Consider the following 23941-nt stretch of genomic DNA (forward strand, 5'->3'; position numbering starts at 1 on the left):
CTAACTTTAGGAGCTCCGTCAACAGACGGTTCCCCTTCACTTGTTTGCACATGCTTTGTGCCCTTGTACCTATCACGTACATAACATATTAATATATTATAATATACAATGTCTTGTACAAATTATATATTTCTAAAAAAGTATTTACATAAACGCAGGTTACACAGAAAAAAGTAATTCTTGATTTTTATTTGAATACTAAACATTAGTAATTTTCATTCGCTATAGAAATAATTTTGTATTTTTTTTAAACAAAATATTCGCTGTAATCAATACTGTTGCTTTGAACAATAATTTAAAAACAGCAGATTTCTGAAGATTGATGATTTTTTTATGAGACTTTCATAATGCATTCGTTTCATTCGTGTACCTATATAGTTGACAATGCAAATTTTACTTGGGAAAAAGAAATAACAGAGGAATTCGTATAAATTGTAAGAAAGGGCTTATCGAATTCGGTTGTGAATATTTTCTATAAACCAATTGTTGTTGAATATAATAAATATTTTATTTTTTAAAAGGTAGACAGTCTAAAAACATACACGTACACGTGTAAACTCCTAAAAGAAAAAGTCCGACATATTATATAATATTAATATATACTTTGTCAAGATTAAGCAAATTTATAATAGAAATATTCAAATATGTCGTGTGAAAATTTTACAGATATGATGACATTAACATTTTGACGGTTACGGTCTAATTTCGTTAACTTTAAAAATCCGTAAGTATTTCACAAAAGCCTCGTTCAAACACCAAGGACCTGGTACCTATACTTAGTTTAAATTAAATTTTTGTTTTCATAGCCGGATATTATAGTTAGGTACATAGTACGAGTAGGTATAGATAATCACTATAGGCACGTACCTACTGGAATTAAGTGAATTAAGTGAATTAATTTTAATTTCATATCTAGTTAGTTATCGTTCGGCATATATGTATTATAAAGTTTTTTAGATTTTTCTTTCATAGGGAATATACCCTTTCTACCATTGGCCTTTTCCACCAATTTAAAAAAGGTTTGATTCTCGTTTCCGGCAGTATACCTGCTTTGGTAAAATTATTATCCTTATATTCCATAATAAGATTCCATTATAAGATATTTTGAATTCGTATGTACTCATAATAATACTCTGTAATAAATAACTAGTTTTAGAATTTATATAATATAGAGTTGTATTAAAGAAAAATTTGATTATTATTAAGGTATATTTAAATTTTAAATTATAGAGTTTTGACTTGAAATATTTTTACATAGTTTATTTGATAATGTTTAGAATAAAAACTATAATAATAAACAATAGGTAAATCAAATAAAAAAATACTCATTATACATAGGTAGGTACTTAACTACTTATTTGAAAATGATTTTCGATTATTTATTTCAGTCTTTGAATTGTGTCTAAAACTTATTAGTCTGATACATGCATGATAAAGCTATTGGACTGGTCTTACATTAAATGTTATATATTATACTTTTTAGTTTATTTATTTTACGGTGTAGATTCGATTTGAAAATGCTTTAAGTATATCGAAGCGGCGATTCCACAGAACAAACTTGTTGATTTACAGGTGTATTATTATGTATTATTCTGACTATTCGAGGTTATATTATACCACAGGTACTTTAAGTACCAGATTAAATATGTGGTTTCCGACCATTAAGTTTGAGGATTCTCTGGATTCTTGCTTGTCAACACCATGGAGTACAATATCTTCCGCTGTTATAATTAGGCCAATATTATCTCCCTCTTCCATTACCTATGCCATTATTTCCGCAGTGCTATGCCTTTCTTCCGTAGTTCCTATTATTATTATATCATCTGCATATACGAACTTCATATATAACATACACTCACTCAGTTGAGGACTTTGTTGTTCTCACCCGTGGCACATATCCTTCTAACTATACGAAGTCGATAGTGCCAAATTGAATAATGTCGCTGAAATTGTTTGTTCCTATAACAGTGCTCCCCTTATTGCAAATATAACGTAGATATACCCAACGTTTATTGACTTGACTATCGACTGCGGGTGCTTAAGTTTCATAACCACACCGTCAAAGTAAGATTTATCGGAATAACTAAGTACATAAGAGCTTGTCCCCCCCACCCCCGCTCTTCCTAAAGCAAGCAGTGTTTGGCACTATCAAGGCCTATAGTATTTTGCACGCTGGGACAAAAAATAAAATAATTATAAAAATAAAAATTTGGTTTTCTTGCAACAATTTATGGCATACTTGTAAAGTCGTATATTATGAATTATAATTTGTATTTTGTACATTGATACTTCGTATTATAATTTATTGCCTGATCTAAATTTAGAGCAATCTGTAACTTTTATCCAGTCAATAGTCAATAGTCATACATATAAAAATTATTAACCAGAATAAAGTAAAATACTATTTTAAACTAATATTTTTTCTACAAAAGCAAAATTACTCGAATTTTTCTTGTATTTGTGGTTTCTACTATTTCACAATTTGATGGTTGCCGAAAATGAGATCATCTGTTATTGACTTATACTTTTTTGAAGCTATTTTGATATAGTCCTCTAACTATTATTTTCTCAACTTTTTGTTAGGTTAGGTTAACATTTTGTACTCTGCACTTAGTAATGCAACACCATTGTAGTTATATTTCTGTTTGTATCATCAAATTGTCCAGTAAAATTATTTTTAATACCCTTAGTAGGTACTAGGTATACTGTAAATGTAATTATTACATATTATACGCCTACATTTTTATTCGTAATTTTATTACAAGCTTAAAAATTACCTTGGAATTATATGACTTGCAGTACGGACACAATTATTGAGATTATTTTTACACACTAAAACATTTATAGAGGTACCATTTAGATATATGATTCGAACAAACTTATATTATTTATAAGTATTATAGCCATGACGTTATGTTTTTTGATTATAATAAATTATATAATATACCTACTATATTTCTACCAAATGGTTCGATTTATTAAAACAATCTAATTTAAATATTATACTGCACGGAGTAACACGGATATATTATATTATAACTAGATTGATCACGGTCATATATTTATACTGCAGTGGTGTATGACCTCGAGTGATAATTATTATTATCCACTGACAAGCACAATGAATATAATATTATTATTAAGTAAGAACAGAAAAACTACCTACTTTAAACGCATATAACCTTTTATTACTACCTATTAGAGTTATTATTATCGTTTTATAGTTTCGTATTCCGCGTGTGTAATAAAAACGAAAATACGGTTGATTTTACACGCTTATGTCACCGTAAGTATTTCTTCGAGTAAAAATCTGTAAACCGTGACGACGGAAACATTAGCGGCTACAGTCGGGCACACGTCGATTCGGCATTATCGCAATGGATTTAAAATATCTTTAGACCGCGATCGAATTGGACGTCGGATATCCATTACAGTTCGTGGCGGGAAGAGCTGATAATATAATATGTTAAAATGTTTAAATGCAACGAGGCGGGCAGCCCTAAAATTCGGAGACAAAAAATATCATCGCATTGTATTGAAACACGACAAAATGTCTGGGCAAGCGTCGACGATTTTCAGCTATGTCTCAATACAATATAATATTATTGTCTGCAACGACACGCGGTCTCTCTGTAGTAATCTGATGATCTTCGAATATATTGCTGCTAGACGATACTGTTACACGCATCGCGACTGCAGCCGATTGCCGTCACGTAAATCGGGTAAACAATATATTATATATATATTAGTATATTACCTAGGTACATATAATAGGTGCTATAGCAAAAACGAGGTCCTGGTGGACGTGACCACGGTCAGCGCGAGAACCGTCCGCCTCTTACCAGTTTTCCGGTAATCCCGTTTGCGCAGCTATTATGTTATACAACGCATTCTTCGCAATTCGTTTACTATTTTTTTACGTGCTCGTCGGTAACGGATGTACTCATAGCCACACAGACGATATTATTGTATTGCGTTCCGGACAACTTTTCCGATCCGGACTTCGGTCGACGATCGCCATTCCGGGCTTCCGCGGCCAACCGTCCAATATTCGCCCGGCGCAAAATCCGTTCAAAGTTTCCGATCTGCCGTAAAAAAAAAAATGGTGGGGGCGGTGGTGGAAGTAGGACTAGAGAGAGTCGTCAGTTTATGATGTAATCAAATATATTTAATTAAAGTAGTCTGTTTTATTATTATAGTAATACAGGTTGGAATTAGTAATACAGGTAATAATTAATTTTAGCTTAAGGATTAGTTGCATTTGAAAAAGTCATTGTGCGTATAGATATATAATGATGATATACCTACGTTAAAAGTTTCAAGTTCCTGTAGGTACGAATAATATTTTTGAATTGCAACAAATTAATCAAAATTGTAATTCTTCGTTTGAATATGTATCAAATTTCATCCAAATTCGAACTTAAAATGTCTATAATAAAAAATGGTTACTTATATATTTTTAGATTTTTTTTATTTCAGTATAAACTATACTTATTGGTTATCTGAATCATTGTATTACATTTTAAAGCCTTAAGTATAAAAATTTAACATTTTTTTACATTTTCAACTAGAAAATAATTTGCAAATTGTCGAAATTTTGAAGATTTTTACGTTTTCCCTTAGTTGTTTTTTCTTTTCAATTATTCTTATATTAGGGTACTAAAGTACCTACTGGGAAATTTTACCTTTGACCTCTTCAAAGTACCTACCAACTAGATTCAATTTGTTACCAGAAACTACACTTAAAGTGGAAGATATAAGAATTTTTATGAACTATAGAAACTGTATTATAGCGTATTTCTGCGTCACCCCCTTTGGTTATTTGTGTAGTATACAGCTTTTGAAACCATATAAAGTGCATTTAAAATCCAGAAAATGCACCAAGACATCGCCAAAAAAATATAAAATAATAGTTTCAAAATTGATTTCATTGGTACCTAATTTTTACTGTGTTAAAGAAATCTAAGTTTTACAAGAAGCTAAAAAAAAATTATTTTCATAATAATACATATAGTATTGGTTATTAAACATGGGCAAACTCTGTTTTAAAAAGACTAGAAATTAATATAATATATTATAATTTTAATATAATATATTATTCAACATAAAATATTATCATCATTATAGTTTGCTGTGTACAGTGTACACGTAATATTCTTTGAATTCAATAATTTGTACTGACAAGATAATCAAAATATATCAAAAGGCCTTATTATAATTATAGTGCCTAACATTTAATCGAATTCCATATTCCGATTTAGTTCCAAGACTTAACGATTACAAAATTTAAGTACATGAGGGGGGAGCACCCTTCTCAAATTTGCTACTGGGCACTGGCTGTTCAACCCGCAGACAAGTCTCGACAAAAAGTGCACGAGGTAAACTTAAGTTATGTAGGTAGTTACTGATATGGACCCCGTGGTGGTGATATGGGCCCGGTGGTGATATGAGACCTGGTGGTGATATGGACCGGTGGTGATATAGCAAGGGGGTTATATGAGATCCGGTGGTGTTATGGTGATATGAGACCAGATGGTGATATGGACCCGGTGTGATATGGTGATATGATTACCGGTGGTGATATTAACCCGGTGGTGATATGATTAATGTACCTTTATTTTGTTAAATTTTAATCATGCTGAATTTTAATTCAAGGATAACCTTTAAACAAAGTAGTTCAAACATAGCTTATAACTCGTTAAGTTAAAAGTTAACTTTGAAAAAAAAGTAACTTAACTTAATGTAAAGTTAAAATTTGTTAATTTGGAAAAATAAAAATTCCAGACACATAATATAGTTTGTTAGATAGTTTTTATTTACGCTCAAGAAAATTACTGGGGAAATTTAAAATGATACATCAAAGTAAAAACCCCTTCGAAAATTTGTATTATTCTTCGGACGAAAATAAACTTAATTTAGATACTCTTGAAATGAAATTAACTTGAAGTTAACACGTTTATCTTGGAAAAAAAGTTTATAGTTAATTTGAAAAAAAAGTAATGAGTTAATTAACTTAATTAAAATAAATTAACTTAACGTTTTAACTCAATATTAACTTTTAACTCGTTAATGCCCAGTCTCGGTAGTTACCTGCACCTGTAAAAGCTAGTACAGCAGCTGCGTTGTGATCGATTGATGGATGTGCAGGGGGGAAGGGCGGGAGAGAGGGAGTTGATGGGAATATGTTCAATATATTATATATAATATATATACAGGGCGGGCCACGGGAATAGGGACAAAAATAGACGGGTTTTTCTCAACGTTGAATGTGAGTAGGTAGGTCTAGATATGCTCATTCGATCCGTCAGATAATGCCGTTTTGTTATCACTTGGAGCAGTGGAATGTCATTCACCGTGTGTTAACGTTCGACGCGTTTGTGAAAAACAATGAATCCGGGAGTAAAGGTGCAGCGCGCATTCAGACGGTAAGACTTCGTATTCTCGGGAGTTGTTACAATACGTTAGGGACCATTTGGTTTCTTTTTATTGAGTATCCCCGTTCGAAAACTATCTACCCACCTCATAGACGTGCGCAGACATTTGTGGCAGGATGGGCCAAGAGCGTCCGCAGAGGGGGGGGGGGCAAATAGGGGTAGTTGCCCCTCTCTAGGCTTTTTCTGGGTTGATTATCATATATTATTATTGATGATTTTAATGTTCTAAAAAAACTAAAAAATGCCCTAACAATTCTAAATAGTGCACTAAACTATTTTTGTTTCAAATATTAAAGATATAAATTCTAATATAGATTTTAAACTTTTATATGATTGTAGAAAAGTTTTACAGACAGAACTTATCATTTAGACTACTTATTTAATCTGAAAATTAACTATTTTTTTTTCTGTACCAATAGGTTTAGACTTAAGATCATATATTTATTATAAAAACCATGTAAAAACATGTGAATATTTAAAATAAAATTTGAAATTTAAATTTAGAATATACTTCAAAATGTTCTAAAAATTTTTAAATGCAAAAAATGACCTTAAATTTAAAATCGTCAAAAAATTCAATGTAGGTATGTTATAAAACGAGTATTGCGTAGATTTGGAAAACAATGCAAAGTGCATTATAATCCCAACTTCAATCATTACAGTTGTAGTATAAAATAACGTAAAATAAACTTTTTTTTAATTTAAAGTAAAAATATTTTTTTTTTTTTTACAGAGTGATTTTTTTATACTCGATTCAGAGTCAGGACTAAGAACGTTGATTTTATAGATTATGAGATGTAGTGATGGGACCAAGTGCAATACTGCAGTGCGTCAACCAAGTTTTTACTTTTTTGATAAAAAATTTAATGTTCATAGATGGCATACCTACAATAGCTACAACTTTTTAAGTTTGTGGTATCAATGTTTAAATAGGCTAGAAATATTTAATTTTATAAATTACCTAAAATTATAAAACCAACGGTAACATTTTATTTATTAAAAAATAATGTATTTGATAATTTAAAATTATATAACAATTAATTAAAATTAATGCTGTAAGATTAAGTTTTAACTAACTCTGTACGTATAATTCATAAATATTTTTACATTCCTTGTCTATATGAAAGAAAATATGTCACAAAAATACTTTATAACTAATAGGATAGTGAGACAAAAAATGTATAAAGGAAAATATTTAGCCCTCCCCTTGACAAATTCCTGCAGACGCCCTTGGGGTGGGCTAGTCAATAAAGATTAAGAAATCTGAACTCCGATAGAAGAAACAATTAAAATGTTACATACTTTAATTTACCTACTCATAATCACCCACTATTTAAGGCATAAATCATTCAAGCATAAAAAACAGATACATATTTTTTAAAAATTAAATAAGAAATCTTTTAATTGTCAACACAGTTTTATATTTTAAATAAATACAATTTCGCAACCTGTAATGGTAATATGTTATCAATTTTATTTTTAAAGACATTTAATTTATTATTATTTATTATACCCACCCTCCCCCCTGTTTGCACGCTTATGACCCACCTTATAATTGTTTTCCCATCGAGAGCAGCACCGCGACGTCCGACGCTGAAGTGAAGTCTGAATGCGCGCTGCACCTTAACTACCGATTCAATGTTTTTCACAAACGTGTCGTACGCAATCACACGGTGAACTTCACTCCACTGCGCCATAGTGACAAAGAAATGGCATTATCTGACGGATCGAATAAGCTTATCTAGACCTCCCTACTCACATTCAACGTTGAGAAAAACCTGTCTACTTTTGTCCCTATTCCTGTGGCCCACTCTGTATATAGTAATAATGAGGATATTTTTGTTTGTTTTTTTTTGCAACAGACACGTAATGTAGATATAAAAACTTCCCATATTCTAAACACCGTCCACTTACGTAGAGTAATATTTTAAACAGAAAAAAACCTTTATTTATTTTAAACGTGCATACCTACATAACGGCTTTTATATTTCCATTTATTCGTAAACAAGCCAAAATATTCATAAATATAATGTATTATTTGCATGTTTTTTTAATAAATAACGTAATAGAAATATACATTAGTAACTACTGTCTATTTGTAAGTGTGAATAATATTATAGATACACTCAAAATAAACACATTTTCATAATATAAAATATTGCACATTGCACATGTATGTATACGGGATATGGAATTGTATGTATATGGGTATATATGGGTACCTACACCATAATATTTCGTTGATAATTATATTATGTTTGAACATTATAACATTATACATATTATTACATTTAGTATATTATTTACAATATTCGACAACAATATAATATAGGTAAGTATACTAGTCTGCGGTTTTCGGATTTTGTATTCGACGATCAATTTGTGTCTACCAAAGTCATAGCTGATGCGTTTTTAAACCCACGTTAGCGACAATCGTACGTTTACTGCCGAAGCTAAAACAAGTCTGGTTATGGTTATGGTTACAACAGCTTTTTAATTACTATTCAGTTTGACGGAAATTTATGTATATGTACACAATGGTCATATGGGTACTTAACAAATACAATATTATGTAACTGACGTTGTTCATCTGATATCAGTGTGGGTTATTTACGATCCCAGCTGATATGTAACGTCCTAGGCTCTAGGCAAACTCTTTGAGATTTTAATGTAGTTTATAGTAATAAAATATAGTCGCCTTAATGTTTTATGATGATATTGATGCCTATAAATAAATCGATCGATAATAAATTGAATTATAATTGGTTTTTTTTCACCAATTTATTTCTATTCAATTTGTGCAGTATGATTTATTTAAGTATTACCTATTATAACCATGTGGAATTATGTTTAAAATTCTATTTTAGTATTGATTATAGGATCTGATAACCTACTGGTCTACATAATTATATGCAATTTTTTAATCGTTTTAGTTTATAAACAGTTGGCATTTGAATTATATCGATTAGGTATAGGTGAGATTTATTTATAATCATCAATTATATCATCAATTTGAAAATATACCTATTTCGGTTTTTGATTTCAATAAATTATACGTTAATATTATTTACTAGCATATAGTTATCAGTAAACTGATATAATATACCTACCTTACAATTTAAGCGAATAGGTAAATTATATAGTAATTTGAATATATTTTATGTCAGATACAATATTGGAGTATTGACAGCAGATTTTTATGTTTTGATTGACAGCTAGTTTATAAGGAGGCTTAGTAAAATGTTCAAATTGATGAAACTTGTTACGTAAACATTTTTTTATTATTTTTTTCATTACCTTCTCCTGTCACAAGCAGAATTCTTAATAGGTTTTAAAATGTAAATGTTTTTAAAATAAGAATATTGTCTATTATACTTAGAATTCAGATGATTCAGTAAACCAACATAATAATTAAATGTTTTGTTTTGCATTTTATAAAATTTGAATTATTTAAAAATTAATATAAATTTATGCCCCACAACATTACCTAATTTAAATTTAATTTTTTTTCAAAAGCGATCGAAATAGGACTAATTAAATTATTTTAAAGAGTTATGGCAATTTTAATATTGATGTTTACCTACTTCCTTATATTATTTATACGCTAAGTAATTATTAATTTAATTTTTAAACACTATTGTGCTAAAAAAGTATGATGTTACTAAAATTTATTCAGCACACTTATAAAATATTAAGTCATAAATTATTATTACGAGCACTTAATATTTGATGAATAAATATAAATTAATTTAATATTTATATAATTAATCATTATTGATTTTATAGATAAACAATGATACATGTGGAAAATAATTTAATAATATTATGACATAGTATGAAATGTAAATATTGTAGTATAGAGTATAAAAAAGATAAAAAAAATCTGTAGAATTATTATATCATATGATTTACGTTCTATTATTATAATTATTTCGTAGGATATCAGTGCATTATTTGATTTTTTCCTCTGACTCACGCGTATAATATTTTTTTGGGGTCAGACTACCAGCAAAAAAGTAATAGTGCGCTTGTATCCTCTTAATATCAATTAATTATTGTATTAAAACATTTAAAACATGTAGGTTTGTTATTTACCGAGATTTTGACAATATTCATACAAATATATTTACTGAGATTGTATAAGTTTTTTTTATTTGATATAAATTGTAAAACGATGACACAGATAATGTATAAAATGTACTTGTTACTAATTTATATTTGTAAATGTATTCCCAATATAATATGCGATGGTCGTAATAAAAATATGTGTGTACGCTTTTAAAGTAGAAAGGATATTATAAAGGAATGCTAAATTATTCTGGTTACCTATCTAGTGTAAACAAACAAACATTGATCATATTATTTGTAAAATGTTTCTGCTTTGGAGCACGTACACTAAGGGGTTTTACTTAAATTCCGAAATCGTTTGTTTGCCTTAATAATAACAATAATAATAATATAGGTACTTTTATTATACTTGTACTCGTAGTATAAGACAACTTCCATTTTGCAAATGAAACAAAACTGGATCCTAAAGTAAACAAATTATAGTGGGGTTTTAGGAACATAAAATATCTGATATTCTTTTATAATAAAAATAATATGTCAACACCATTAATTTGTAATAGGCATAATGCATATTTAATACACGAGTTCTTGTGTATAAAGACAAAATTCAATTAATTTTACTTTGGATAAATTAAGATGACTAAGTAATTAAAGTGTGATTTTAGTAAATGGTAGGTACCTATAATATAAATGCAGTAATTTGCTGAATGCGCTAAATAATGTTTGCAGGGTTAAATAATTATGAATATAATTTCTAATTAATAACGAAAATTAAACTGTTTTATGGTTTGAAATGCATAAAACTACTTGCATCAACAATTAATTAAATTATAATTTCAACTATAGAATGTTTTAATTTGTTTTGTGCAATTACAAGCTCTCTTTATTTCATGAAAACTAAGATTATTGGTACCTACATCTATTACGTTTTTGTATTTGGTATTATATATTTATTGACATATAAGTTAAGGTATGACTGGCTTAAGGTTTAATTATAATAATACATATTATACCATATACCTATACATAATATATTATGTATATATTGTTATTTTAAACCTCTCTGCCTCACAGTTGTTACGACTTGTTTACAGTTTGACGTAAACTAATAACTAATATACAATATACATAATTATATAATTTTAATGACCTACAATAATGAAATTGATGCGTACGCTACTTAGAGATTTATCAAAATTTATGATTTGAATATTACTTAAGTAAAAATTGTATGCACATTTCGTACATGCCGTACAGATTTCAACTTTTTAATTTAACGGATAGGGTTTTGGGATTGATATAGGCATAATGGCTATACTTACGTCATCCGAATGTAAAAGACAATCCAATCGAAGCGGAAATAATGAGTAAATATGAAAAAACAATACGGGATGAAACTTGGATCACGTAACTCTCTAGGGTATAATAGACTGTTTGTCTGTGTTTGATCGCTATGCATATATATTTATGTTTTCCTTTTTTGTAGTATATCCCTATAAATTGCAAAGTGTCCTACTAAAATCTTTCATTTGAAAAATGAAGCCGTCTGGAGTGTGTTTTCTGTTCATTTGCTATTTGACTGTTATAATCGTAACAGGTAAGCACAACGTGTAGAACAAGTAATGTAATAATTAGTATATGTGGAACCTTTTAACAATATATTATTAATGTGATATGATTTTTTTTTCCAAGAATCCGTCCAAGAAAAAAATGTTCAACAATACAGTGACACGTTTCTGAAAGATTTATCACGTGAGTTTTATTTGATTAGTAGGTACCGATATAATTTTTTTCAAAAAACACCAATTAAAAAATATCAATTTATATATTTTTATAGTTTATTACTGTCGTCCTCCTCTTATCACTGATGACGGTGTCGTTGAACGAACCTGCAAAATTACATTCTCTGCAGACAGTAAGCTTATTTAGCTATTGATCATTAGATCGCAGATTTGTATGCACTAAGAAGTATACAAATATGCCATATAATATGTAGTAAATATCATAAAAATATGCAAAGAATATGCAAGAAAATTTCAATTATTTACATCACAAATTTGTGCAATATTAATATTAGTATATTTAAACACAAGCAAGAGCTATTAAGATTATGACATAAAGCTTACATCGTAATCTTATCTTTATTTCAATTACTATTTAGTGCCTACAAAATTTATTTTTGATTTTTCTACAATGATAAAATATTATTTTATACCTTTTTTTTTAACTGTCACTTCTATAGGCAATACATTTTGAGTTTTGTAAAAATAGGTAGCTATTACCATTAAATAATAAATAAAAACCAATATGTAAAAAAAAAAAAATCGCCATTAATTTCAAACTATTACAAATCGTAAAGATTATTGACAAAATTGTGAAAAAGGAAAAAAAATTGCAATTGCATAGAAATCCGCGTTCTATTATTAATAATAGTATTACAATTCATACCGTAGGTGTAGGTAATGTTTTTATTCCGAATCCTAATACTTTTAAACAGTCGTTTTCTTCTTTCATTCTAATTTTAACTAAGTTTTTTCTGTTACTTCCAGCCCATATAATAGTTCCCTGAAATACTATATGGACATATCTGGGGTAAAACATTTTTTTTTTATATTATTTCATGTGAATCAGTACCTCAGTCTGCAAAAGCTAGAGCAAGAGCAGCCTCCAATATTATCGCGAAAAGAGGAAATCAATTTAAAAGTGAGTGGTTCCGTTAGGTTGTCAATAATTTATAAATTATATTGCTTTCATTATTTATGTTGTTGTAGATTTCATGTTGGGTAAGGACACTTCCAAAGGTAAACGTCTTTACACTATTTGGTTGAATTAATATAATATTTTATATTAAATTATGAAAAAATTATCAATTGCAGATGTGGGCAGTAGAGTTCAAAAAGGATCATATATACCAGTAAAATCGAGCGGGAAAAGAGACGATTCGACTTCGACTGCTTATGGTAAGTACCTACTAAGTATAGGTAATTATTATACCAATCAAATTTTTGTGATTTTGACGAAATTTTTTGACATTTGTACTTCAAATTCTTATAAAAAATTATTTTTATGTATCTTTAATATATTTAAATAGTTTTAACAAAAACTTATGAGAATAATATTGAATTAAATTTTCAAATTTTTTTGACTGAACAAAAATTATACCTTGTGTAGAAAATGATAATATAAATATTTCGTTGAACATTTTAAGAATTTATTGTTCTTCGTTTTCAAATTATAACAAAATAAGATAGTTAATTTTGTCAAATACTTGGTTTTTACGTGAAAATTTCTGTTTTCCCCAACATTTTTTTTTCGTAATGATTCAAAAAAGTGTTAGAAATTTTTACTTTTGACCCCTTCAAAGTACCCAATGAATAGATTCACTTTCCTACCATAAAAGGTATTTGAGTTGAAAATCTAGCATTTTTTCTGCTCCAAAAGGTGACGACAGATACACGAATGAACACATCTATGAAAAATCAATTCATTCATCCCTCCGCTCAGAATCTAAAATATAAACTAAACTGTAGATACTTATATTGGGTTTTTTCTAAAACAATAATAAACCGATTAGAAAATAAATAGGTAGGTAATTGGAATAACAGATAAATCAACTGAAAATTCTATTTTTTAAATGTCCAGATGATTGAGCTTACTAGTGGTAGATTGAAATGTGTGTTTAATCATAACATTTCAGTTAATATACACATCGTTAGTAATATAGTTGCTTATTTCAATATATTATCGTCTGGTTAGAACTTAAATATCTTTAAAAATGTCTCCATGAAAGTGTACAATCAATAAATAAATAAAAACAATTTTTTTTTTTATCAATATAACATTATTATTTAACAGAGTTATTTGTAAATATTTTATAGGTATTTACACGGGACCCAGTGACATGGACATTTTTCAAAAATGGCTGTTGTCGTTTTATTTACAATAGGTTTTGGATTTTCAAAAATTGGATCTTCGTATGACATTCATCATCAACGTCATTGATTATAGATAGGCTTCTGTGTAGAAAGTTGTCTAGTCTTCTGTAGTTTCTGAAGCCTAGAACTAATAGTAAAATATGTATTAATTAATTTGTATTTGAATTGAAATAAAAATAGTAAAAAGAAGCTTGTTCTTAGTTGTTTATAAATATTGGTAATATAATTAAACGGACACAAAAGTGCACATAGAATATCTAGTTCTACAAAAAAATATATATATATATATATATAATATATATTATTTGGTATAAATTATACTATGATAATTTGTTTAAATGGTACCGAGTTATCTTAATAATTGATAACATCACAATTATTTAAAAATATGGTTAAAAATGTAGATGTTTGTAATACTCGTATTACCATGCATGTGGTTGGTGACAAAGAACTTGTGTTCGTGTAATGTTGGGTATGACATAACAGTACCTAATGTAAAGTAAATTACTTAACGACATAATTAGCTACAAAGTTTTAGTTTTTTTTGTTTTTTTAATAAACTGTGTTACTTGGCTTACAAAATATTCAAGCATATTCCACTTGGTTGTTCAATAAATAATAAAAATATTTGGTGCCATATAAATTTATATGACGCCCGGTGCCGATGCCATTTTGTCCTCAAAAATACACTTTGCGGGAATAAGGATACCGCCTTGTAGAATCAACCAAATTTCATCATTTTTTTTTTTAATTGCTAGAGGGTAATATTCTACAGCCTGTATCGATCTCTGTTTTTCAATATTTTATTTTCAAACTTTATAATATGTCTAAAAATATACAAGATAAAAAGCATTTTTTATACAATTATTTGAAATAAAATTCAAAATCAGAAATCAATGCGGGCTGTAGGAAGTCTACTTCTTCTTTCAGATAAAAATATAGTCATCAATATCCAACAATTCTACAAAGCCTGAGAGTTATTCCCGTGAAGTTATTTTTTTCGATATAATACACCTTATCAACCCTCTCCCTAAATAGGTATCGGGTAGTAGATTAGTGGAAAAGTATTATAGTTGAGGTGGCAACTAAAATATAAAATTTTATTGAATTTCGGAAAATTTGAAAAACTGGCACCGGGCCCCTTAATATAATTAAATAAATATCAAATATATGTATACTATATAGTTTATTGGTATATTTAATTTCAGATAAATTTCTGTTTCTTTATTACAACTAAAAAAAGATATTGTTTGTTGTAAACAACAATGGTTTCGAGTAGGGATTGCATTTGAAAAAAAAATCCGTTTTATGTTATTTACAATTAAAACGTTACACAATTTTCGAGTTTATCGTTAATAAGAAATAAAACGTTATTCAACTATTTCGTTTATCGTTACCTATTCAGAATTAAAACGTTATCCAAGTTTTGCGTTTATCGTTATTTAGAACTAAAACGTTATCCAAGTTTTGCGTTTATCGTTAATTAAAATAGTGTTAATACCTATTAAATTTAATTAAAAAATAACTAATGCGGGTAGGTAATGGCCCGGATACGGAATATAATATAATCAATTCTTAGATTGTTTCCATGAAATAAATAAATGTATATACGAAACCGCAATAGACCTTTTAAAATATTTCGTTTTGCGTTATTTTTCGTTTAATGATATTCTATAAATTACGTTTTGCGCTATGTTTTGTTTAATGACATATAATATATTTTGTTAATATTGTAATGTTTTGTTTTGCGGTATTTAATTATTTTTGATTCTCCCTTTCCGTTATAATTACGTTTACAAATTTCAATCGTTTATTATCAAATATAACGTTATTATAACGTTTGCAGGCCATGGTTTCGAAACATCTTTAAATAATATAATTTTTCAAAAATATTTTCACAGCAAATATACCTATATGTTCTAAAATATCGGGAAAAACTAATTAATTATAATGTAATAATATTTTATTTCGAAAATACAAAACATGATGAGGATATTGTTTTGTTTCATAGTTGTTGCAGTTCAAAAATCATTTCTAAATAGGTAATCAATTCATAATTTTTCTATATAGCATGTGTGTTAATAATATAAAATACCCGAACGCAATTATGAAACTATTGACATAATATTTTGCAAGCTGAATTTAATTAAAGGTATAAAAAAATAGTTACAATACATTGGCTAATTCTATATGTTTTACACCACGCGTAAAATATAAGGGTACCTACTACCTACGCATTTGTGTACATAATTTTGTTATGTACACTCAATGAGTATAAAAGTTAATAGGTTAGTTAACGTTATAATATTCACTTTTATCGAATATAATGTAGGATTAACCTAGATAGTCGGTATCATCAAATTAATAAAATGTTAATTGATCATTATTAATATAATCGAAAATTGTATGGCTATGGTGTTATACTGTGTCTGGCTTATTATTATTACAAAGAGATATTTTATATCTTCCAAGAAAACATAATATATATTATTTTAATTATAACGTGATCATTTTTTAAACGTAGTTGAAGTGTGTTATTCGCACCTTGAGTTTTACCTTTGAATCGCCTTTGTTTCTTGATTATTTCGTGTGTTTGGTGAGTGCCGTACTACTTCGCTGTAGCCTCTGGGTAGACATAATACTTGGGTTTCTGGTGGGCGCCGTAAGTGTTGGACTCCCAACGATACTGGACCTGGTTAATCGTTCCACTATAGAATGTCAAAAGCTACTTAACTACAAAATGGTCGTGTCTATGATGTAGGACGCCAATGGCAAAAAAACGAAGGGTAGTTAAAAATACATTTACGTAAATTAAATAAACCGCTAAATTGTTTTGATTGATGACATTTATTGTAAATACCTGCGTTAAGAGATTGCGCAATAATAAAGTTTATTGTGTTCTAGAATAAATATTTTTCTCAAATTTTAATTTTAAATTAAGTAATTCATTATAGCTATACTATAATCATAATAATATAATATTATATAATAACGTTATAGAACATCATTAATTTATAGTGAAAAACTAATTAATTTTCGTTGTATTTGAAAGTAAGTATGTTTATTTTTAAAATTATGAAATTCATGCCTACAGTTAAACTTTTTCTCTTTCCTTCTCTTATTTTATATTCATGAAATTGTTTGTCTCTATACAATTTCAAACGGATTACTACTTTATTTTCCGTTGTAAAATAATCATTAAACATAAAATCACCCATGCTACCCTGCATATTATGTTTTTATTATAATAACATTTTTTTTCTATCTACCTCACTACCCACTTATTTTTTTTTTATATTTAATGAGTCATGACTGAAGTCTACAGTATACTAATCTATTCTATTATTTGTGCACGTATTTTAAATATGTTACCTGATTTGGACCGGGTCAAGTAATAGTGAGATTCACCGTTCATTCGAATCACGTTAAGGTCAATAGACGCTTTGTCAGGATTTCTTATGCCTCCACAGTAGCATATGATTAACTTGAAATATGCTCTGAATCTGTTTTTAAACATTTATCAGTTATTCAACAATACGGCGACGATTAGATGATTACCACACACCTAGGATTCATCCAATAATAAATTATCGGATTCACCATCGAATTTGACATTGCTAACCAGTAGAAACTCAGGAACAGATCTTGCACATACGTTTTGACTACTATGCCCTTGTTGTGGTATGCGTATACGAAAAACGAGTGATAAGGCAACCAACAAATTAAAAAAATTGTCACTACTACAGCAAACATTCTCACGACCTAGAAAATCAAAGCAAACAATGGATTTATTATTGTCTAACGGTCTGTAACTCTGTGACTTAAGCTTAAACTTAGTTTATAGGATGATGGTTAAGCCGATTATGAAAAAATGTTAAAATACAAAAAAATCTAAATCATTTGTAGGTATTATTTCTCTTAACAATGGTTTTGCATTGAAAAATTACGACTTCTATTATTTTTCACCACAGTAGGTTCTATGTACATACGTGGATTAATAAAATACAATATCAAGTGGGGATCCTGTTGAGCTCATAAAGTTTTTTTTTATTCCAGAATACAGAAATTATTGACCACAGAAAAGCATGGATTACATTTCGACCGTATCATAAAACAACTGAACCGTTCTTCCTGAAAACGCCCCAGTGCCTTCGACCGGAATCAAGTGCGTCATAATATACTTGCGTCATTGATTTTTAAATCATATTTACGACCGTGGTTAACGTCTTGCACCGAGCGTGATGTTACCAGGGTATACTACGTTGGGACGAATATAAGCCAAATTCAATCGTAGAAACATGAGCCGATTAAAATTCACCGCCTTGGCTCAATTTAGTAGTCCATGTATCTAAAGGATTTTTTAGAATCGGGTCGTATGTTTCGATATTAGAAAAATATCATGATTTATCAAAAACGTTCAATGTTCAATGTACCTACTCTTGATCACAGTTAATGCAAAATTTTACGTAGAATACATAGTGAAAAATATTGATGGTGAAACATTTTCCAATATGAATTATTTAGTACATTATTTGTTGTGATTACCCAAGGGATTTCGCGCGTACGTACACCAATCTCAAAATTGAAATAGTTTTATAGGTTAAATTTTCTGCAAAAAAACTTAATCTTTGCACAATATTGGTAAATTATTAACAATTTTACTAGGTAAATGAAAACATTTTTCCTTAATTCATATTGTCAAATACACTTTTAAGTATAAAAGTTTTTCTATGCACAAAATTAAAAACGATAATAATAAAAAAAAATAATAGTTATACTAGAAATATAAAAGTGGAGTGTTATGTAATGTATGTATTTATGTATAAACGTGAAAGTATCTTAATAGTTATTAATGGGTTTGTAATAAAAATATGGCAGAATACCAAAAACAAAAAAGTGATTTAGTAGCTGAATCTGAAATGTTGATCTTCACAAAAACAACGTAATTGTTTGAGGGCATCCTTTATCAGTATTTTAGGATAATAAATAAAGTAGGTAGCAACCGGAGTATGAAGCCGAAGAAATTGTGATCAATGAAAACATTGTAAACTATCAAGAGTAAGTATAAAGAGTATTTATATAAAAAGTTATATACTATACGTCATAAGGTTATGATAATTAAACGTTATTTTATACATTTTTATTTTGTTTTCCAGAATTAAAATATAATATAATGTATTATTATTTATTCTTATAAAAACTAATACCTTAGATTGGTAGGTAAGTAATTTAATACCATTTGATTTTAAACTCAACATGATTTAGGTTAGTGTATCTCTTAGATTTAATCATTTAAAATAATTTGTCAATATTATGACTTTCTGCTTTTAATAATTCTAATTCTAATTTTTTAAAAATGGTTTTATATATTATGTTTTTTCTCATATATATTCATAAACAGTTTCTTTTAGTATAAGTTTTTGAATCTATATTTTTTATTTGGAATTGTTAAAATTATAAGCTTAAAAATAACATACGCATTAAAGTTGTAGACGCCAAAATAAAAGTCTTATTTATTCTTTTGAGTGTTACATTTACAGCACTACACAGATTTTCACTAACACTTTGACTAGAGGGTGATTTATGGTTTTGGGCTTAGAATAATTGGTGATTGAATGAAGACTCTACGTCTCTACACTTCCACGATGATTGTAAAAACTTGAACCATGGCAGAAGAAAGAATTTCTTTATTCGCGTAAATCGATTGAAATTAGGAAAACATTTTTCAATAAATTTCTGGTTGTTACAATAAAAATGTATAATAATATGTGAGTTTCATCGGATAGATGAAGTATTAACTGATTATTATTAAAGAAGTAGGTACCTAACAAAGTACAAATAAATTAAAAAGGTTATATCATGAATTCATGACGATCTAAAATTCTTGTATAATATAACATCTAATATAAATATTTTCAAAACGCAATAACATAAAACATGGTGAAATAATATCGTCTATAATAAAAATACTATATTATTACAATTTTCTATATATTTTTTCATAATAATGCTGAATGATCACCGACAAAATTTGTTGAACTTAATATAGTACTTTTTTTATTAGTATTAAATTCATGAATTTTAAAGATATTTCGAGTTTCATGATATTTTTTTAATATCTAGAATAATTGTAAAAACGAAATTTTTATATTATTTATTTCATCCTTGATTATGTTCATATTTGCTTCTATAATCGGCGTTTGGTATTGTAACTGTAGTTCTCACAACAATAACTAATTTTCTTGAAATTACAAAAAGAAGAATTAAGGGTCGTATAGTCGATACTTAAGATTTAAGAATAAGTATTGCTTAAGATAATTTTGATAATTTAAAAATAAAAAAATTGTGATAATAACTACAAGTAATGCTTAAGGTAGGTCTTGACCAACCTTAAAAACAAGTAATACTTTTTCTTTTCTTAAGTTTTCTTTTCATTTGAGTCATAAGTATAGATTAAGCAATACTTATCCTTAGGCATCGACTAAGAATACGGTCTAAGTGTTTAAATGATGTCCACCAACATTTATTTTAATATGTGCCATTTTTACCTATACAGTATGCCGTCTTACGTGTATATAGAATATATAAAAGTGTTTAAACAAATATAAACAGTGCATTAGATATGTCAGTACTCGTGTAGTATGCTACCTACCAAAAAAACTGTATGCCTGTAATATGTTACTTACCGTAGTTATTTTTATTTCATTTTATTGCTCGAAAGTACGCCTGACTTGAGTCATTAAGATTAATAACATATAACAGTCGTGCAATATTATAGCTAAATAGTCATTATGATTACCTACTGATAAATATCCACCAAGACCCACCGTTAAATTACATTTAGATATATTATTTTAGGCTATGTTGTATAATATTATTATGTTGTGTTCGCTTATGTGGTTTTTCGTTGCAAGTTTTACTTTGTACTATAATATTATAATATTATATATTATATTGTGCATTTTTTTTGTTTTAAAACAATATAATGAATAAATCAATGTGTTATTTGTACGGGCATGCAATATCTAATGAGGAAACATTGTGTTAATTATATACTAGAGAGAAACTTGCTGCCAGAAATTGATAGTTGCCCTAAACTAAAATATGGTGTTTTATGCGGAGGCACGTTGAAAGAACATCAAACAAATAACTGTAAAGAGACTCGAATGGTGATTTTTTTAAAAACTATTTATTTAGGCACGATGTTAATAAAAAGGTTGCCAAACTATTGGTATGTGTTGTAAAACTGTCAAAGGAGTTCTGGAACGACCGTTTTTGAAGTTAAAAAAAGTGACAAGACAAATTGTATTAGCGATACTACAAAATTAAATATAACTAGGAACAACAGTTTTTAGGTAGGTAGTATTTAACGGTAGGTAGAATACTACACCAACCGCGGTAACACACTACAAGAGCACTGATATTATGTCAAAGGGGCGTATTAACATATGCAGGAATTTGATAGAAGTTTCTATCAAATTAATATCAATATTTTTCTTTGATGGAAAATTAAACTATATTATTGTGTTTGTGACGTTTGTGTCCTGTTTTCACTTTCTTTTATTTAAATGAATTACAAATTTCAACATTTTGAAATTAACTAAATAATATAGTAATAAATGTATTTTTCACTTATATTTTAGTATTTAAGTATTTAAATTTCAAGTTTTGAATACAACAATTCAGCAAATACATCAAAAGTTCATTCATTATTAAGAATATGGCTATCTGATTAGAACACATTTTAATATTTATCAATGAACAAAATGTATAAAGTACACTTTTAGAAAAATAGTAGTTGTGGTTCCTACTTAAAGGCTAAAATGATCGTTTAGGGGGATACCTGTATCGCTTGTAAAGGGTTTATTGTACTCTATTATTGGAAGTTTCGTATAAAGCCCGGAAAAACATTTAGTACAGTGGCCCAAAATTTGTTTTGGGGGGGAGGGAGGCTGAGTTCGTTATCTCCACTTACGTTTTAAAATTGTACTCAACTCTGATCCTACAAAATATTTAATTGGTAAATAGTTTTTAAAATTGTAAATTTGTTATCACTTGAGATGTTATTTGAGCAATGTACCTACAATGTTTTTATAACGTATTAGATAAAAAAAATAGTTCTGCGAATGGAAAAAAATACGGTTTTAAACATTTGTTTGCAGATAACAAGATTCTAAACAATAAAAATGTAAATCAACTTTATACATTAAATATTTTTTCATCGAAAAACAAACGTTAGTGTTTCCTAATAACTGTGGACAATTACATCGTTGAAACTAAATTTATAAAAAAAATGTTTGAAACTGTCTTAACATAGAATCGATTTACATAATATAACACACAAGTGATACAAAACTGCTCATTTACAAGGTTTGACCTAGTTTTTTTTGTTTCTATCGTCATTATACGAATTTTCAATTAATTTATTTCCTCTCACGAATCCGATATAATATGTTAATTAGACTATAATATTTACAATATATTTTTTATCACTTAGCTATGGTACCTACGTATACATTGGTTACAACAGAACGTGTTTCAAAACAATATTACGTTGTTATCATTAAAACGGCTAGCTGTGGGTACTCACTTTTCTCTTCGATTTGATTGACTCCACATGTCTCTGTGTCATCTGTCCAATGGTTTTACTTCCCCATAGTTCTCTACCCATGATCGAGTAGCATACAGCCATCACGGCCAATGGTATTATATAAGTGACGCATAGAAACAATATGTTATATCTGTAAAGTGAAAATGTGTGGTATCATTAATGATAAATTCGTGACATATGCAATATACGTATTTTATACATGTCTTGTAATTGAAAAAGTGGGCCAAATATTAATTTTAATCGAAAACTATTTTTTACTGTGTTACTTATAAGCCATAACATGTAATTGTACGTATACCCTTTAAACTACGTATAGTGTAGTTATCATCGATGTTGTTTTATTCGTAATTTATTTTATTTTATTTGTATTTCTTATTTTTATTTGTCAAGATTTAATATCTATTCTTCTACAAATAACTTGACACATTGTACTTAATAGTAAACTGTGTCTAATTGGCAACTCACGTGATGAGCATTCAGCTTTATTACATTTTATTTAATAAATTCGTTTATACATACATTATATATGTTTTACATTATATAAAATGACTACCAATTTTAAGTGATTTAGTGTCTAAATATTGTGAATCTATAATCTACTAGAAAAATGTATTTGTTAATAAAAGCGAATGTTAATCGATGGAATAATTTTATTGGCTTCACTCTGCTTTAAATGTCAAATTATTTTTATGAAACACAATAGTTTAGCATGTATATTGTATAAAATAGAAATAATAAAAACATATATGAATTATTCAAACATTTAATCTATTGTAAGTAATAGCGAATCAATATAGTTAGGTATTTCATTGTTTTATTCATGTGAAAAACACCATTAGGCGTTGTGTAAACATAAAGTTCTCAGCATGTAATATAAAGTATAAACATTAAAA

At 28.1% G+C, this 23941-nt stretch overlaps 2 protein-coding genes across 8 annotated transcripts in view; one reads left to right on the plus strand and one right to left on the minus strand.

Annotated features, from left to right (window-relative positions):
- Positions 1–11973: 11973 nt before the first annotated feature.
- On the plus strand, positions 11974–14626 carry LOC132949495 (uncharacterized). Of its 2 annotated transcripts, XM_061020421.1 has the most exons (7): positions 11980–12099; positions 12195–12254; positions 12340–12417; positions 13134–13205; positions 13274–13303; positions 13379–13462; positions 14381–14626. In XM_061020421.1, exons 1-7 carry the CDS (start codon positions 12039–12041, stop codon positions 14446–14448), a joined length of 453 nt encoding a protein of 150 aa, XP_060876404.1. In that variant the 5' UTR covers positions 11980–12038; the 3' UTR covers positions 14449–14626. The 2 variants fall into 2 exon arrangements, with proteins under 2 accessions (XP_060876405.1, XP_060876404.1); XM_061020422.1 differs by lacking the exon at positions 12340–12417 and having other exon boundaries at positions 11974–12099.
- LOC132949494 (tachykinin-like peptides receptor 86C) overlaps positions 14427–23941 on the minus strand; it is a 145355-nt gene continuing 135840 nt past the window's right edge. For 3 of the 6 annotated variants that reach the window (XM_061020416.1, XM_061020415.1, XM_061020417.1), the window contains 5 exons: positions 23028–23178; positions 18003–18199; positions 17810–17940; positions 16994–17129; positions 14427–14564 (listed from right to left, as the gene is read on the minus strand). In XM_061020416.1, the coding sequence (XP_060876399.1) occupies positions 14498–14564; positions 16994–17129; positions 17810–17940; positions 18003–18199; positions 23028–23178 (682 nt within the window). In that variant the 3' untranslated portion in view covers positions 14427–14497. Of the gene's footprint in view, positions 14565–16981; positions 17146–17809; positions 17941–18002; positions 18200–23027; positions 23179–23941 lie in introns of all 6 variants that reach the window. The other 3 variants (XM_061020418.1, XM_061020420.1, XM_061020419.1) reach the window with 3 other exon arrangements.

Source organism: Metopolophium dirhodum, chromosome 7, assembly GCF_019925205.1.
Source record: "Metopolophium dirhodum isolate CAU chromosome 7, ASM1992520v1, whole genome shotgun sequence".
Taxonomy (NCBI): Eukaryota; Metazoa; Arthropoda; class Insecta; order Hemiptera; family Aphididae; genus Metopolophium; species Metopolophium dirhodum.

Excerpts from the sequence above, each read along its gene's own strand:
- LOC132949495 (XM_061020421.1), top strand. The coding sequence starts at position 12,039 with ATGAAGCCGTCTGGAGTGTGTTTTCTGTTCATTTGCTATTTGACTGTT. Across the intron at positions 12,255-12,339 it reads GTTTCTGAAAGATTTATCAC|TTTATTACTGTCGTCCTCCT; the intron begins GTGAGTTTTATT and ends ATATTTTTATAG. Across the intron at positions 12,418-13,133 it reads AATTACATTCTCTGCAGACA|TACCTCAGTCTGCAAAAGCT; the intron begins GTAAGCTTATTT and ends CATGTGAATCAG.